We start from the raw sequence: 16947 nt of genomic DNA on the forward strand, positions 1-16947 counted from the left end.
CAAGCATTCTGGGACCTGTTTTGGGGTATCAGCCCTCATCAGCCAGACTAGCTTGAATCCAATGGCACAGTGAGCACGAGACCCACTCCTAGGCATTCCTTTCCCACTTAGGGCGACTATAGCAACACAGGAAGATGAAGCACGGGATGATGAACATTGTCAAACATGCATCAACAGTACAGAGATCTGGGTCTAAATCTATCGTTTATGTAATAATTGCCAGTCCATAAATAAGAGTGCCTGTGGGCTCCACTGGCAACCACCGGATCAAATTAAGCACCGGACAAAGCATGTCAATATGCTATTTCATTGTCTCAGTAGACTAACAGGAAACAAATGTGCTTGAGATGTTTTATAAGTACAGTTGACAGATATATATAGTTCCTGAACACTTCACATGCCATGATGTAAAGATTAAGCGCTGGATAATAGGATCAATCTTTGATCTACTTGAAATATGGGCAGCCACTTCCAGAAGCCACATTGTCCCAACAGTCATGTGGGTTACAGATGGATGCCCCCTTGGACCGTAGTACCAAAGAGCACCTTCAGTGAAATGCCACAGAAGCATCCAAAAATGTCAGTTTTTCCAGAGAAATGTTTTTGTTTATCGAGTTCTCCTAAGGCTGGCGGGTGGGTGAAAGCCTTTTCCAGTGTGTGGTGGGTGGTTGGCTGCAGTCCCCTGCGAGTGGCCAAACCACTGCTGTGCACAACCTACAGCCGTATGCAGTAGAGGTTGACTGGAGGCCCTGCACTCAACCCTGCTGTGGGCATCTACCCCCCCCCTGGACCCCAAGCAACATTTAATTTAGTTATTTATTTTCCCCAGGGAAGCTTGAATGGTACAGTGATGTAGAAGCTTGGGCAGCAGCTACCCTGAGAGTACCGTGGTATCCGTGGCACAAAAAACGTATTTTTTTAACTTCTGGCCCCTGGAAAAGGCCCTCTGGGTCCCCCCACAAGTGTCTCAGGGTCAGGAAATCCATCACCTTCCCCCTCATGCCATTTTCAAATACTACAAGACAGTTCTGCGGTACCAATAGGATCAAGGGTAGTAAAGGCTCCCTTGGCAAATCAGAAAGCCCTATTATTTAATTTTCCACATACAGTCTGATGTCCCTGACACCACGTTTGTGCTGATTGAGTGAAAGGAGTGGTACTGCTTCGTCCCTTCTCGACTGCAGCAGCCATTTTGGTGGGCTGCGGTCTAGCTGTAAGTACTGCGGCTTTAATCTTCCAGCTCCTTCTTTACCGCAAAGCCTTCCTACAGGCGATTCTACAAATTGCTGTAACGTCTATTCGCGGAAGAAGCTGCCTCAATATCGATGTGCAGTGCACTGCTTAATGTGCGATCACTGGTTAAGCATGCCTTTGAAATAACTGTGGTCATTGATGTAAAACAACCAGATATCATTTTTATTACAGAAACCTGGGCAAACACTGTCTCAACCCCAAAACTCTTAGAAGTAATCCCGACAGGCTACACTATGCACAGACTGGATAGTCCACTTAAAAGGGGTGGGGGGGCTTGGAATTATTTAGAGATAGAAGATCAGGGCCAGAGTTACAGCTATGTCTAATGAAGACTGTGAAGCCACAGGTTTTTGGTTTGAATTGTCCAAAAAACAATAATTTAGAGTAACTCTTTTTTATCGTCCACCGGATCCCAGAAGCAATTTCCTTAACAACATTAACCCTTTGCTAGAGGATGCCATTTGCCATACAAACTTTACAGTTCTTGAGGATCTAAACTTTCATTGAGAATCCCAAAAAGACAAAGACACCATAGCTCTGGTAGAACTCAGGAATGTCTTTCGTCTGTCGCAGCATGTGCAAAACGCCACGCACATGACCTGCTGCACATTGGATGCCACTTTCTCAAACAACAGCTCTACCACTGATCTTGAATTTCTACCGCTTTCTTGGTAACAACATGTGACCATCTTTTTTTAGTTAAAATCTGTAAGCTTAGCCATAGGTCCTAATAATAAAGCAGTTATTGGCTACCAACAGAGCATGGTCCAAAATAGATAGGAATCAACTACAGCTTCAACTTGCAGAAACCATACATACACATGTGGAAAACCCCGAGTTATCTACTCAGAGCTGTAATAATTGGTTAGAGATGGCCCTCAGCCTGGTTGCTCCCATAAAAAGGACCAAACAAGGTAGGAGAAAACCCTCAGTACCTTGGTTTTGCGAAGCCCTCAGACTAGATAAAGAACACTGTAGGCGCCAAGAGAGGAAATGGAGACTCAATTATGAGGTCCACGAAAAGGAAGCATATAAATTAGCTCTAGCCAATTATTATACTCTTCTGACTGAACAAAAAAAAATTTTTACAGATTGAATCAGATAAAAACCTGTCTAGAGCAATATTTCAAGTAATAAATAGTCTCACGAAGCAACCTGAAATGAGGGGATTCTGCAGCAGCCAAACCTTCTGTGACACCATTGCCCAACATTTTAGAAATAAAGTGGATTACATTTATCACCTATTTCATCTTCCTAAGAATATAACAGCACAAACAGGTATAGGGACCCATGAGAGCCCGACGACTAACAATCATCTTTGGCCTACTTTGAATAACTTCGCCCCTATCAGAGTGACACACACCTTGAATTTTATCCAGACTACTAAATTAGGGTCTCCTGAAGATCCCTTCCCTCCATCCATGCTAAAATTAATCCCAGAGAGTGTAGCCAATGTACTTAAGAATATCTTCAACTCTATGTTCAGTTCAGGGATCAATCAATGACATTTATAGAGCGCGCTACATACCCGTAGGGTCTCAAGGCGCTGGGGGAGGGGGGGTGCCACTACTGCTCGAACAGCCAGGTCTTCAGCTTCTTCCTGAAGGAGAGGTGGTCTCGGGTCAGGCGCAGGTCGGTCGGGAGGGAGTTCCAGGTCTTGGCGGCCAGGTAGGAGAAGGACCTTCCTCCTGTAGTCGCTCTTCGGATGCGGGGGACGGCGGCGAGGGCGTGGTTGGCTGATCGGAGGTGGCGTTTGGGAGCGTAGAAGTTGATCCGGCTGTTGAGGTAGCTCGGGCCTTGGTCGTGTAGGGCTTTGTGTGCGTGGGTGAGGAGGCGGAAGGTGATTCTTTTGTTGACGGGGAGCCAGTGAAGGTCTCTCAGATGTCCGGAGATGTGGCTGGTTCGTGGGATGTCGAGGATGAGTCTGGCTGAGGCGTTCTGGATCCGCTGGAGTCTCTTCTGGAGCTTGGCGGTGGTACCGGTGTAGAGGGCGTTGCCGTAGTCCAGTCGGCTGGTGACGAGGGCCTGGGTGACGGTCTTCCTGGTCTCGGTGGAGATCCACCAGAAGATCTTCCGTAGCATGCGTAGGATGTTGAAGCAAGCCGAGGAGACGTTGTTGACTTGCCTGGTCATGGAGAGGGAGGAGTCCAGGATGAAGCCCAGGTTGCGTGCATGGTCTGTCGGTTTGGGTGCGGTGCCCAGGGCGGGAGGCCACCAGGAGTCGTCCCAGGCGGAGGGTGAAGAGCCCAGGATGAGGACCTCCGTCTTGTCAGAGTTCAGTTTCAGGCGGCTGGTCGTCATCCACTCGGCTACCTCTTTCATCCCTTCGTGCAGGTTGGCTCTGGCGGCGGCGGGGTCGTTGGTCAGGGAGAGGATCAGCTGGGTGTCGTCGGCGTAGGAGATTATGCTGAGGTTGTGTTGGCGTGCGATGGCCGCGAGGGGGCTCATGTAGACGTTGAAGAGGGTGGGGCTCAGCGAGGATCCTTGAGGGACGCCGCAGATGACTTCGGAGGCCTCTGACTTGTACGGTGGTAGGCGGACTCTCTGTGTTCTACCGTCGAGAAAGGAGATGATCCATTCCAGCGCCTTATCCTGGATTCCGACGTTGCTGAGGCGCTGTACTAGGGTGCGGTGGCAGACAGTGTCGAATGCCGCGGAGAGGTCTAGGAGGATGAGGGCCGCTGTTTCTCCGTTGTCCATCAGGGCTCGGATGTCATCGGTGGCGGCGAGGAGGGCGGTCTCGGTGCTGTGATTGGCTCGGAAGCCGGACTGTGAGGGGTCGAGGGATCCATTCGTCTCGAGGAAGGCGGCCATCTGCTTGTTGACGGTCTTCTCGATGACTTTGGCTGGAAACGGGAGGAGCGAGATGGGGCGGTAATTCTTGAGTTCGGTGGGGTCCGCTGTGGGTTTCTTGAGTAGAGCGCTGAGTTCGGCGTGCTTCCAGCTCTCAGGGAAGGTGGCGGTGTCGAAGGATGTGTTGATGATGTCTCGCAGGTGGGGTGCGATGACGGCGTCGGCCTTGTTGAAGACGTGGTGAGGGCAGGGGTCGGTCGGTGATCCGGAGTGGATGGAGTTCATCGTGCGGATGGTGTCTTCGGTGCTGATCGGGGTCCAGGCGTGGAGGGTGGTGGTGGGGGGGTGGTTGTTCGGTCTTGGTGTGCGTTGGTTGGTTGTTGAAGCTGTTGTGTATGTCCGTGATCTTGTTGTGGAAGTATGAAGCGAGGGAGTTGCAGAGGTCTTGCGATGGGGTGATGTCGTTGTTTCCTGCGCTGGGGTTGGATAGCTCTTTCACGATGTTGAAGAGTTCCTTGCAGTTGTGTGCGTTGTTGTCCAGCCGGTCCTTGAATGCAGTTTTCTTGGCGGCGCGGATCAGCTGGTGGTGCTTCCGGGTGGCCAGCTTGAAGGTGGTCCTGTTGTCCGGTGTAGGATCCCTTCTCCAGACTTTCTCGAGGGCTCGGCAGTTCTTCTTGGAGCTCTTGAGTTCGTCGGTGAACCACGGGGCTTTCTTGCTGCCGGGTCTGCTGGGCGGGGTCCTCATCGGGGCGAGCTCGTCCGCGCAGATGCTGATCCACTTCGTGAGGTTGTCGGCGGCCTGGCTGGGGTTTGCTGAGCTGGCAGGAGGGTGCTGGCTCAGGGAGGTGGCGAGCTGGTCTGCTGTGATCTTGTTCCAGCTTCTGCGGGCGGCCTGTTGCTGGTGGTGGTGGGTCGTCGTTCTCTTGAAGGTGAAGTGGACGCAGCTGTGGTCCGTCCATTGCAGCTCTGTGGCGTGGCTGAAGTCGATGTCTGTGCTGGAGGAGAAGACTGCGTCGAGTGTGTGTCCGGCGAGGTGGGTGGGGGTGGACACCAGCTGCTTGAGTCCAAGATTGGCGAGGTTGTCGAGCAGGGTGCTGGTGTTGCGGTCGTTGTTGTTCTCCAGATGGAAGTTGAGGTCCCCCAGGAGGATGTAGTCGGCGGAGGGGAGGGCATGCGGGCTGACGAAGTCGGCGATGTCCTCGCTGAATTGTGTGCGTGGTCCCGGGGGTCGGTAGATCAGGGTGCCTCTGAGGGTGGTGTTCGGGTCGGTGTGGATCTGGAAATGCAGGTGTTCGGCGGTGGTCAGGGTGTTGTCGGTGCTGGTCGTGAGACGGATGGTGTTCCTGTGGATGATGGTGATGCCTCCTCCCATCTGGTTGGCGTTGCGGTCCCTCCGGACGATCTTGTAGCCCTCTGGGATGGCGATGGCGATGTCGGGAGCTGAAGAGGCGTTCATCCAGGTCTCTGTGAGGAAGGCAACGTCAGGGGCTGTGGCGTCTAGGAGGTTCCAGAGTTCGATGGCGTGTCTGTGGACGGAGCGGGTGTTGAGCAGGATGCACTTGAGGTGGGTGCTGCTGGTGTACGACTTGGCGGCTGCTGGTGCGAGGCAGGTCCGGATGCAGGTGAATTTGCAGGCGTGGCAACAGAAAGGTCCGTGGGTGCGTCGTGGTGTGGCTTGGTGGCAATCTGGGAGTCGGCCGGTGTTGAGTGCGATGAGGGTGGCGGCGGAGTACGTCAGGCGGGTCGGTCGGGGTCTTCGTGGGACAGGGGTCCTGGCCCTGGGCGCGGTCCAGGCGCGGACGGGCGCAGACGGGCTTACCTTTGGCGCGCCTTCGGCGCACAATCGGCGCGCCCGCTGCGCGTCAACGCTGCGCGTTCGCACGGTCGCCATATAAGGCGAAGTGCGCGGGTGGGCGGAGCAGCTGGGAGGCGGGAGCGGGGAGGGTACAGAAGAGAAAAGGGGCGGGGCAAATGGCGGTGGCGGGAAGCGGGGAGGGAGAGCGGAGGGCGGCGAGGTAGGCGGGCAAACAGGAAGGAACCCGATAACACGGCACAGAGTATACAATAAATTACAGTACAACAAGCACAAATGGGGGGGAAACAAATCGGGAAAACAGGAAGAAGAAACGTTAGCACAGCACAAAATTACCAAAAAATACAAGCACAAATGTAGGGGAAAACAGATGGAGAAAACACAAGGGGAGAAGCAAGGCGGCCGCGAGGCCGGCGGCGAGGCAGTTAGGCACGGCAATGGGGCACACGCAGCAGCTGGTGGCCGTGCGGCGCGGGGGTGTCCCACAAGTGGGATCTTTCCCACTCCCTGGAAAAGGGCTTCCAACCTTCCTCTTTTATAAAAACACTCTTGATCCAGAAGATCCATCTAACTACAGACCTATTTCGAGACTTTCAATTCCAGCCAAAATAATTGAAAAAATCTTGAACAAACAACTAAATCAATTGATTTTTAGATCCCACAAAATTTGGATTTTGATCAGAACATAGCACTGAGACGGCCTTATTAAAGCAAAGAATGAATTTAAACTCATCCTAGATGAGGCATTTGATACTGTGGATCATCCTACCCTGCTTTCCCGATTGTAAGATTAAGGCATAAAATATATAGCCTTAGAATTACTTAAATAATTGCTAAAAAAAATAGGGAAAACACAGTGAAACTGGACAATTTTAATTCTAGCACTTTTGTCCTACCTTGCAGGGTGTCACAGGGATCTTACCTTAGTCTCACCCTGTTTAATCTCTATATAAGAGGCAGCCGTGGTCGGTAGGGGAGTACCTGCCGGGGCGGTGACGTAGGGAGGGGGAGGGGCAAGGTGGGGGGTAGTAATGTATGGATAATGGAGGTTTGCAGGTAAGTAAACATTTAAATAAATCAAACGAATTTTGTTGCGCACACTGCATTGCTTTTGGGGATGCAGGGCACGCAATGAAATTCGTTTCATTTATTTATATATTTACTTACCTGCAAACCTCCATTATCCACACATTACTAACCCCCACCCTGCCCCTCCCCCTCCCCACGTCACCGCCCCGGCTGGTACTCCCCTACTGACCGCGGCTTATAAGAGGCCTTGCCCCCTGGGTTCAGTCCTTTGGTTTCTCTCTTACTTCATACACAGACGACACACAGATCATTCTACAGCCAATGGTGCCAGTTACACCAGTCATCAGATTCATAATTGCATGGGAGGGATTGACAGATGGATGAATAAGCATTATCTCAAGCTTAATTCAGATAAAACTGAAGTGATTATTGATGGGGAAATACTGACACCCTCCCAGAAGCAAATGAATAACTGCTTCACTGTCCATAGTAGAGTACATCCACTTAACATATTTTCTATACTTCATATTCTTACCTTCATTTGAATTTTTCTCTCCTGGCGGTTTTTTAAACAGCTTTCTAGTGAGCTTACCATGATTTTCATCAGAGATCCTGGCTTGTGAAATGTGTTTTGTACTCACAATGTGCGCTTACACCCTGAAAGATAAATTCAAAAAGGCTCGTGCAAGGGAAAAGTTGTTAGGCCAATTTCCCTCTCTCATGCACTAATGCGCTTCATTTTTTATATAAAACATAGAAACATAGAGGTTCAGTACTGAAGATCAATACCCTATTCAAATGCAGTGATTCATCCATGACATAACTACGCATATTTCAAAATTATTCCCTGTGTTCCGGTGCAACCAGCAAATCAGAAGCTCCACTCACTATATTCTGGGAAGGTTTCTTTTTGTGGGTAAAATCAATACCCCCTACTAGCATAAGGTCTCCTGAACATGGATTTTATAAAACCCCCAAAGGGTCTAGCCATTTGTCAATATTTATTGACATAAAGTAACTTAGATACTTATCAGTCCCCTGCTTCACTACTTCTTATATGTGTAGGTACACATAAATTATTCTCTTACCCAGGCTCTCCTGCAGTGTATGCCACATATCAATTAGTGTATTGGTACAGAGAATATTTTTAAAAACATTCTCTACAGTCTCCTGTCTATTATAAATGCCAGTCAATGCCCCTTTTATTAATACTATGTGTTAAATGCATAGTTGAAAGACTGAAATGTCACTTGCAGCAAGGCAAGTTAGTTATTTAGCTTACATCTCACTTACCAACTGATGACATCACAGCCCTCCAATGTGTCTCACTTTCTGACACCATTTTGATGGGGAAATACTGGCACCCTCCCAGAAGCAAATGAATGAAACTCACCAGACATAGCAGGTTTGCTCAGAAATAGAGTGAAATGTATTTAATGGTACCAAAAGCATGCATCATTGCTAATTAGCAAGGAAGAAGGCGGATCTGCCACCTTAGGGTCTCTCAGACTGCTTCTTCCCAGAGTTACAAGTTTCTAGGTGTTATATACTGTATGAAGTGCCATGTCAGCGGAACTAGAATAAGGCACCATGCCAAACATGGCTGACATGGATGTGCAATGTCTGCACCATGCAAAACAGCCAGATATGGGCAGACCAGAAAGACAGGCTCTGCACTGTGTAACACTTGCATATCATGTAGTCAAGATAAGCAAGGTGACCTGTAAGGGGGTACAGAATAGCTTGTTGAAGCTTGTCCAGTCAAGGTCAGATAGGAAGCCCATTCGAGCTCGAGGCCTCATATTAAGGAGAAATATCTAATCATGACATCTTTTAAAATGCATACACATGAATTTGTATGGATATTCATACATATTTTGTAACAATTCTTATGGGAAACAATCCTCATTTCTGGTCTGCCGCATGTTGGCCAGCGGAACTGGGCGCCTTACCCCAACCCTCCACAAAGGCAAAAAGCCTTGGCGTAATGCTTGACGATAGCTTAACTTTGGTAAGCAAGTCAACTTGGGTATATCTTCCTGCTAGAATACTCATAGAATCATGAGATAAATTATTCACTTTCTCCCTAAAAATTAAAAAAAAAGCTGTCATATCTTCTTTAATCTTATCTAAAATAGATTATTGTAATGGCCTTTATATTAATCTTCAGGCACAATATCTAAGAAACTTCAGGTATTACAAAATGCTGTCGCTAGATTACTTCTCAGTCTTCCCAAACATCACTCTGTGTCTCAAGCAATCAAAGAACTACATCGGCTAACTATTAAGAATTGCATAAAATCTAAGGCGCACTGCCTGACCTTTAAAGTGCTTCATTCCACTGGTCCAGACATCTTGAGGAAAGCCAGTTTGTGGTACGCTCCCAACAGAGATCAAGTGGATCCCACAAAGTTACTCCCTTCAGATTCAAGAAAACCAAATGGGATGAAAGCAACTTTTTGGCGGGCGCAACCAGGGAGTGGAGTCTTCTGCCATCACATTTAAGATTAGCACCCTCTCTACAGGTTTTTAGAAAGCTTTGGAAGACATGGCTTTTCACTCTATAGCCCTCTGTCTGCTTTGCCGATCATTGAGCCATCTCACAAGGTCTGCCACCACAGATTGAGGTTTCAAGTCATGGGGATGATATTTACCATGTATGTCTTTCCACATGCCATTTTCCACATATTTAAGGATACGGGGGCTTCGGTGAGATGACAATATAGTGTTTGCCTAAGTCTGATGGGTGAAAATACTGAGGCGCTTAGGAGGGCAAGTTTAGATTGGAAGAATAAGGATAAACTCTTAAGGGTGAGAAGTGCAATCTATTGAAAGGAACTGTGGACTATTTATGTCACAGAATTTGGGTTATGGATAAGGCCAAGATGTTCTTTCGTGGAAACCATTAGAGCAGCCCCTCAAATGAATACGGGCCACTTACCGATCTTTGCAGGTTTGCTAAAAATGACGCTAAATTCATTGATCACTTTGTTTAAAATATACAACTATTACAAATAGATGCAGACTATGTTAGGTTTATGATAAAAGATTCCAATATGGCTGAGCCCACACTCAAACTATTTGATGTTATAAAAAAAATCAGAATAGTCAGGGGATGCTATTGTGTTTGGGGTTAGGACAGTGATGTAAGAAAAAAAAATATTCTGTTATTAAATAGTATTTATTTGCTACTGTGTCGGTGGTCCAACAGTTTAGACATGTGGGTTGGAAGATTTAGGGTTTGAATAGGTCACAAGCAATAAGTGCATATGTTGGTTTGAGAAGGTTCTGTGATTGCACAGATTAAGGTGGGTAGCCTAGGGTAAGCGCATACGTGGACAGGTTGTGAGAGAGTTAAATGTTTGGAATGCACGCAGTAAATACCGAGGGTGTATCTAACTACAACTGAACCAGTAACAACTCTACTGGGTGCTGGCACAGGCTAAATTCTCAAATATTCTGACTTCATCAGCATCTCTTTCTCCTCCTCAGACAGCTTTGCTGTGGTTCTATTGCAAGGACTGCGTCCAGGTGCAGCATACTCTCACAAGGTAAGAGGGGGCGCCAATCAGCACGAGAAGGGGTCACGATTCAAAACTGTGCCAAGGTGGGATCTGGATTGGATGTTAAATGTGTGAACTAGTGTGCAGTATTTCTCCAGTACTCAGTAGTGTGTATTCATACTTCAGTATACTTGGTGTTCTCCTATAACTAGTCGTCTCCCATCTCACGTCACAGTAATCACAGGTTACCCCACTTAGCTCATGGGGCCCATAGCGAGCCCCCTTAACATCCTTACCACCCTGTAGTTGTCTCTTCAGGGCCTGGCATTGTTACGGTTCCCAGCATTTGGTGCTATTTGTGGTAATGCACCCTCACGACTCCTCCTACCCCATACTCTGCTTTTAGGGGTTATCTTTAGACCCTGATATTTCCATACACCCAGTGTTACTGCCAACATCTCCAGGGTCCCCTTTATATGCCACCTCATCTTGGTGTCCACCCTTTCCAGCCTGATCACAGCCTGGCACCTATAGGGTCCTATCTTCACAGTCCAGTACTGGCAGTACTGCACAATATATACATCCATGAGTTAATAGGTTCAGGTAGGCAGGTGTGCATAGCTGGGTGAGTGACACTGGTTTGTTGGACTAGGCTGTGTTGATGGATTTGAATATCAGCTATTTTACAATCATTATTATTATTCTATTACCATCACATGATTTTTAGTATCTTATTGTTATTATTACTAATAAGAATACTAGGGAACTTTTTTTCTATCTGTATAGATCTAATGCAGTTTTTTTAATAGTAATATTTTAAATAATCATGGTAGTATAATTGTGAATATTGCAGTTACCATCATTGCATCATAGATAGGAGCAGAAACTCTCCAAGCCTAGTAAACCCTTCCAATGGTTGTTTTTCAGATATGGGCTGATGCTCACTCTCGCTACCGACCTGCTCCTGTGGACCCTGGCCGTGGTGAATGACTCCATACATGAGGAAATGGCATACTTTTCCAAATCGTCCAATGATCAAGCGCCCCTTGAAGGCAGGTGCTGCTATGCACTCTCTCTTTCGCTTGTGCTTCTCCTAGAGGAGGTGAACCTTAATAATGAAGATATCGCCCCTGAGGGCCACAGTGCCCAGAAACAGCTCCAGGGGTTAGAGGGATTTCTACTATAAATGCTTACATCATGGGTGAGGATAGACTGTATCTACTTGTTAAATTTAGGATACTTAGCATTATTGCCCCGGCCATCCTCGCTTTACAGAGTAATGAAGACTGAGGCAGCTGACCCGGTGTTCTCTTCACAATTATGAAACAGTTATGCCCCGATGACAGAGACCTCCCAATGGGAAAAGTAAAAAAGTTTATTTACTAAAAAGAACATTTTTAAATATTTCAATGTTAAATATGAATGTACATTTTATAGATTTGTTTTAAATGTAGAACAAAACAATAAAAATGCTACATCACTATTAATTTTAATTTAAAATGTAATAATATGGAACATACTAAATTAAAATTACATTATTTTTCCGGAGATTAATTTGCAAAACAAATCCTACCTGAAGTAAACATAAATATTTTTATTGCATATTAAAATCGTTAAAGGGATAGGTAGAATTAATTAAAAGTAATTTCAATATATTTTAATAAGAATAATTTAAAATTCATTTTCTAATGCACAAAGATTATTAACATATTTTTTAAAAAATAAACAAGTTTTGTTTATAGATATTTGTAACACTAAATTAAATGTGCATATATTTTTAACTGGTTTAAATAATATTATTTAATGTAAGATTGTTTCCTGTGGGGATATAATTAAAGCCCTACCTCCATTATTTTCTATGGAAGGGTTTTGTGGTACCAGTTTGGTGCTGAACATACTCCCGCTCTCATTTGGAGTACATTTACTGCTGTTTTAGATCCTTTTTTGGCTGTAGTAAATTTAGAAGTGCAGTTTATGTAAAGGAATGGGCTTACTCTTTTATGGGTGACTGCATGTCCCTATTTAAATCCCTCCCTAACACTCCGTAACCCCTCCTTACTACCCCCTAAGTATGTCCCTTTTTCCACCACTGCCCCTGTCCCTCCCACATTTGCTACTAAGTGACCTTACACGTGTGCCGATCTCTCCACAGAAAAAAATGGGAGTGGTGAAGGTGGAGATTTACACTTGTAGGTTTGTGAATAACATTTTATAGTAAGCAGGACTTCTGTAGTACTACCAAGTGTGCTACAAAATGCAGTTTGTGAATTGGGCCCAATAAGTCTGTACTTACCTTTACCACATAGAGGAGGTCAGAGTTTTGGGTACAATATCATGGTAGGGAGATATTTGTAACTCAATATTGTGGCACAATACCTTATTCGATTCACATCAAATCCACAAATATATCCCCATGTTGGGGCCCTCCACCCAACTACCCTCTAAAGCAGTCATGAGAGAGGTGCACTTAGTTTTCAAAAAACATCTACTTGAATTGCTCTCTGCTTACAGATAATGCTCCTGCTTACTGCACTAAACTCTGAGAAGCTGAAATACTTAATGGGTTTCTCTTTTGGTCAACCTGTAATATCTGTTGCCTTTGAGCCATTTGTGCTTGCTGAAACAATTGATGGAATGTACAGCTGGTTTCAAAACATTTTAAAGAGCAGGTTTGGCTCCCAGTCCAGCGCTTGCATTCTATTCTATTTAAAGGGAGACCTCAAGATCTCCAACATCCAGGCCTCGTGCCCATTCACATCCTCGCTTGGGCTCTTTGCTGTCGCCGACCCTGCCTTGGAGCCTGCGCAGTCATACATCCGTCACCTCCATGCACCTGGATAGTTTTAGTGTCTAAGACACCTTGGGTGCTGCTCTCCCAGGATCTAGCTTTCATCCCTCTCAGAGATAACACAGAGCTGCGCCCGCCTCAGGCGCTAGGCTTGGCACCTCCAGTTCCTCTCCCCCAAGTCAAAGGGACTAAACCTCAGGTTTATTCTACCCTAAAAAGTCCTGACCTCTGCTCCCCGAACTTTCCACTCAAACTCTCTTTGCTTACACTACAACCTTCAACTGACTATTCCCAGGCATCTCTTAGATTAACACTCCTTCCTCTCTAGTCTCAGCACAGACACACAGCCGCACACAGTGCTTTCCCACTCAACTGTCCACATGCCATAGAACATGATCAGCACATTCCCTTCACATTACGGAAAATGCACCGCCCCATTGAAGATCCTGGGTCAATTGTATTATGACACTTTCTAGCGAGGATTGAAAGTGATTACAGACCACCCCCAAACCTCCCTGTTCACATAACACCCCACGATAAATAACAGTCCCATATGCATATTTTTGGAAAGTTTTAAACAGTGATCAACACATCAGTATATTAAATCACCACATGTGCAGTAGCTAGAATAGCAGTCACCTGAAGAACAAGTCTCAGCTTTTACCCAGCTCGGGGGCAATGTCCTGTTTCCTGGAGCTCTCGTTTTTCTTCTGTGATGTTTCACAGGACACGCAAGGGTCATTTGACAGTTCCAAAATGTTCTCAAAAGGAAAATTGTGCAACTTCACACAACAAAGCTTTACCAGCTCTCTCGGTAGAGGAGGCCAATGGCCACAGTTCAAACCACTGCCTCCCCAAGAGTACATATGACACTGTCTGTAGACCATCAGTAATCTGAGTTCTTTCCAGATGTTAAGATCACATGATCGGACACATGACCCAAAGCAGGAAAAACTAACGGAGTAGAGGTGATCTGTCTATAGATTAAACAGAAAATATCTCAGACAAGTCGAAAGGCTGACATTACTGTGACCAGGCCAGTCTCACATCAGGCTACCTGTATAGGCCATTCAGGAGCACCACCTTTGAGAAGGGTTCTAATGACACAACATGCCTGTCCTATGTTCCAGACAGGAGAGGTGCCTTTATGTTAGAGAGTGTTTTGAGATCAACCAGGACTAACATTACCATGTTACCATACTTCCGTAAAGCCTCTTAACTAACCTTTCTCCTTTCATTCAACAGCTGAGAACAGCAGCAGCTGCAACTGCACGGGGAGGTACTACTGCCGTGTCTTCTACCAGGGCTACCTCAATCTCTACCCATTTAACCTGGAATACAATCTGATTGGCTGTTCAATGCTTTACATCATGTGGAAGAATGTTGGAAGGAGGGTGGCCCACCACTCCACTCATATTTTGCCCCCATTCAGGCTTCAAGGTGTTCTCTTTGGGCCCCTTTTGGGCACCATAGTTCTGATGACTGGTGCATGTGTCTTCATCTTGTACCAGATCCATGCAACATCCTCCACCCTTACACAGCGCGAGTTTGTCTTATACTATGGCTACCACATTGTGTTGCTTCCTGTGATGACCATGTGCTCGTTGGCTGGGACAATCATCCACAGCCTGGAAGAGAGGCAGCTGGACCCCCACAAGAACCCTACACGGAGCTTGGACACTATCTTGCTCCTGGGGTCGGCCCTGGGACAGTTTGCAATCTCATATTACTCCATTGTGGCCACGCTGGCCACTAACACTCGGGATCTGAAAAACAGCTTAAATCTGACCAATTCAGTCATTCTCATCGTCCAGCACATTGGCCAGAACATCTTCATCATTGAGGGGCTGCGCAAGCAACCTCCAGGAGCAGGCACCATCCACCATCAGCTTCACAGAAGGAGCTCCGCCCCTGGTCCAGCCTTTATCAACCAGGAAGATATCCCACCAATCACTCGACAAGGGTTCGCAGAAGAGAAAGTGAAGGAGGAAGCAAATATCGGTGAAGAGGTTGCGCCAGGAGGGGTCAAGCCTAGGAGAGCCTCCATCTCGTCACTCAGAAGGGCCTCCCAAATATACCTGCAGGCCTACAGCAACCTGAACTGGAAGCGCAGGGCTGTGAAAGAAATAGCTCTCTTCCTCATCCTGTCTAACATCATAGTAAGTAATAAGCCCTCCCTGTCTTGGTATTTGGAGGGGAGGGGGGGGGGGTCATATCTATCCTCCCCTATCTGTCTCAACACCCTCAAAATTGTAGATTCCTGTGACATAGAGATATTTAAGTGTGCCTGGCTAAACATAGCTAGTGGCTGTGACCTGAGCTGGCCATACTCATTTCATTCTATGCTTTTGCAAACTGACTGCTGAGGAGTGTTTGAGACAGGGGTGGTGGAACAGTTTTCAGCGTGGGGGCTGTGCCATTAATGTTACGTCCCTGAAGTCATAGGGATTGTGGAAAATCCAAGCATCGCACAAAGAGCAAGTGTAGCAAATGAGCCACGCCCATTCAGCAGGAGAGTGAAAAGAGTCTGGTATGTAGTCGGCGGAACATCTTGGAGCAAATTGATGGAAATATTTTACTAAAGAATTGTGTAGTAACTCACTGTAATTTACAGACAGCACACTTTCCATCGAAATGGCCCTTAAATTTGCACAAACATCCACTTTTATTGATTACAAAAATATGAAGCAAAAAAACAATGTTTATGAAAATCGTTTCAGCATATATTTCATTTGTACATCACCAAGTAAAGTGTCTTGATTTGCTTTGATCCCATCAAAATCTTTGTTTCCATCACACTTCTGAATTACAAACTATGTGCGTCATTTGTGCTTTCTTACCTTCAGATATATTGTAAAATATTTGAAAAGAGGTCAAATGTCAGGCCATATCTTAAAATAAATCACTACTTATTCTTTTAGCATGGAGGTTTGCGTTTATTTTTCTTTCTCTAACTGCAAAGGGAGAGATATGTAAACTATGTGACAATCTTCCTGGGGTACATGGAGTTTGATAGGAAAGGTTGTAAGATGTCAATTGTTCTCAAACACAACACAATTTGAATTCTTGTAAATGAACGGTACATATTTTGTAAAATATATCAGCAGTGAAGAAAGCACAAATGAAGCACATTTTTTGCAATTTAGAAGTGTGATGAAACAAAGATTCTCCAACCCCCATACATTCAACATGGCATTGGAAAACAAAGGGGTGAGTAACACGCATCAAAATATCGCTGAAGCAGGTAAGGACCTCCCACAAAGCAACCTTTTAAACTTTCAAACTGTGCTGCCCCTTCCTCCCTCAGAGCAGAAGTTTTTTTATTTTTGGGTAACTATTTGGAGGCTCACAGAGGCACACCTTCATATTATTATTGTTGTAATTGAGAGGATCTGAGCAGGAGAGATGCCAGTGGTCCTCCAGTATGTTCCATAACTGCAATGGTATTTTAGACCCTTAGTTTAGGGCTTATTTATTATTACAGTATCTTAGTTATTGTCCTTCTTCAAAATCCCTTATGCTGGATGAATATTTTATTGATTATTCAGCAGAGATGTAGGGCAATAACTGGACTGAAGTACAGCCTTTAATATTAGCATACTCAACTGAGCTCATTTTGACCATCACACCTGCAGCCCTGGGTTCATACTTCGGATTCAGCACGACCAAAACTGCTTGAAATGTACATAGATAGGAGTTTGATCAGAAACGATCTGGATTATTCTGCCAACAAACTTTTACGCCTTAAAGGCAGTATTATTATTGAA

The 16947-nt window shown here is 45.9% G+C and overlaps 1 protein-coding gene across 1 annotated transcript in view; it reads left to right on the forward strand.

Annotated features, from left to right (window-relative positions):
- OTOP3 (otopetrin 3) overlaps nt 1-16947 on the forward strand; it is a 167940-nt gene that overhangs the window by 141925 nt on the left and 9068 nt on the right. The window contains exons 4-6 of the mRNA XM_078650818.1: nt 10382-10440; nt 11320-11444; nt 14426-15339. Coding sequence (XP_078506944.1) covers nt 10382-10440; nt 11320-11444; nt 14426-15339 — 1098 coding nt within the window. The remainder of the gene's footprint in view (nt 1-10381; nt 10441-11319; nt 11445-14425; nt 15340-16947) is intronic.

This window comes from Lissotriton helveticus, chromosome 7 (assembly GCF_964261635.1).
Source record: "Lissotriton helveticus chromosome 7, aLisHel1.1, whole genome shotgun sequence".
NCBI lineage: Eukaryota > Metazoa > Chordata > Amphibia > Caudata > Salamandridae > Lissotriton > Lissotriton helveticus.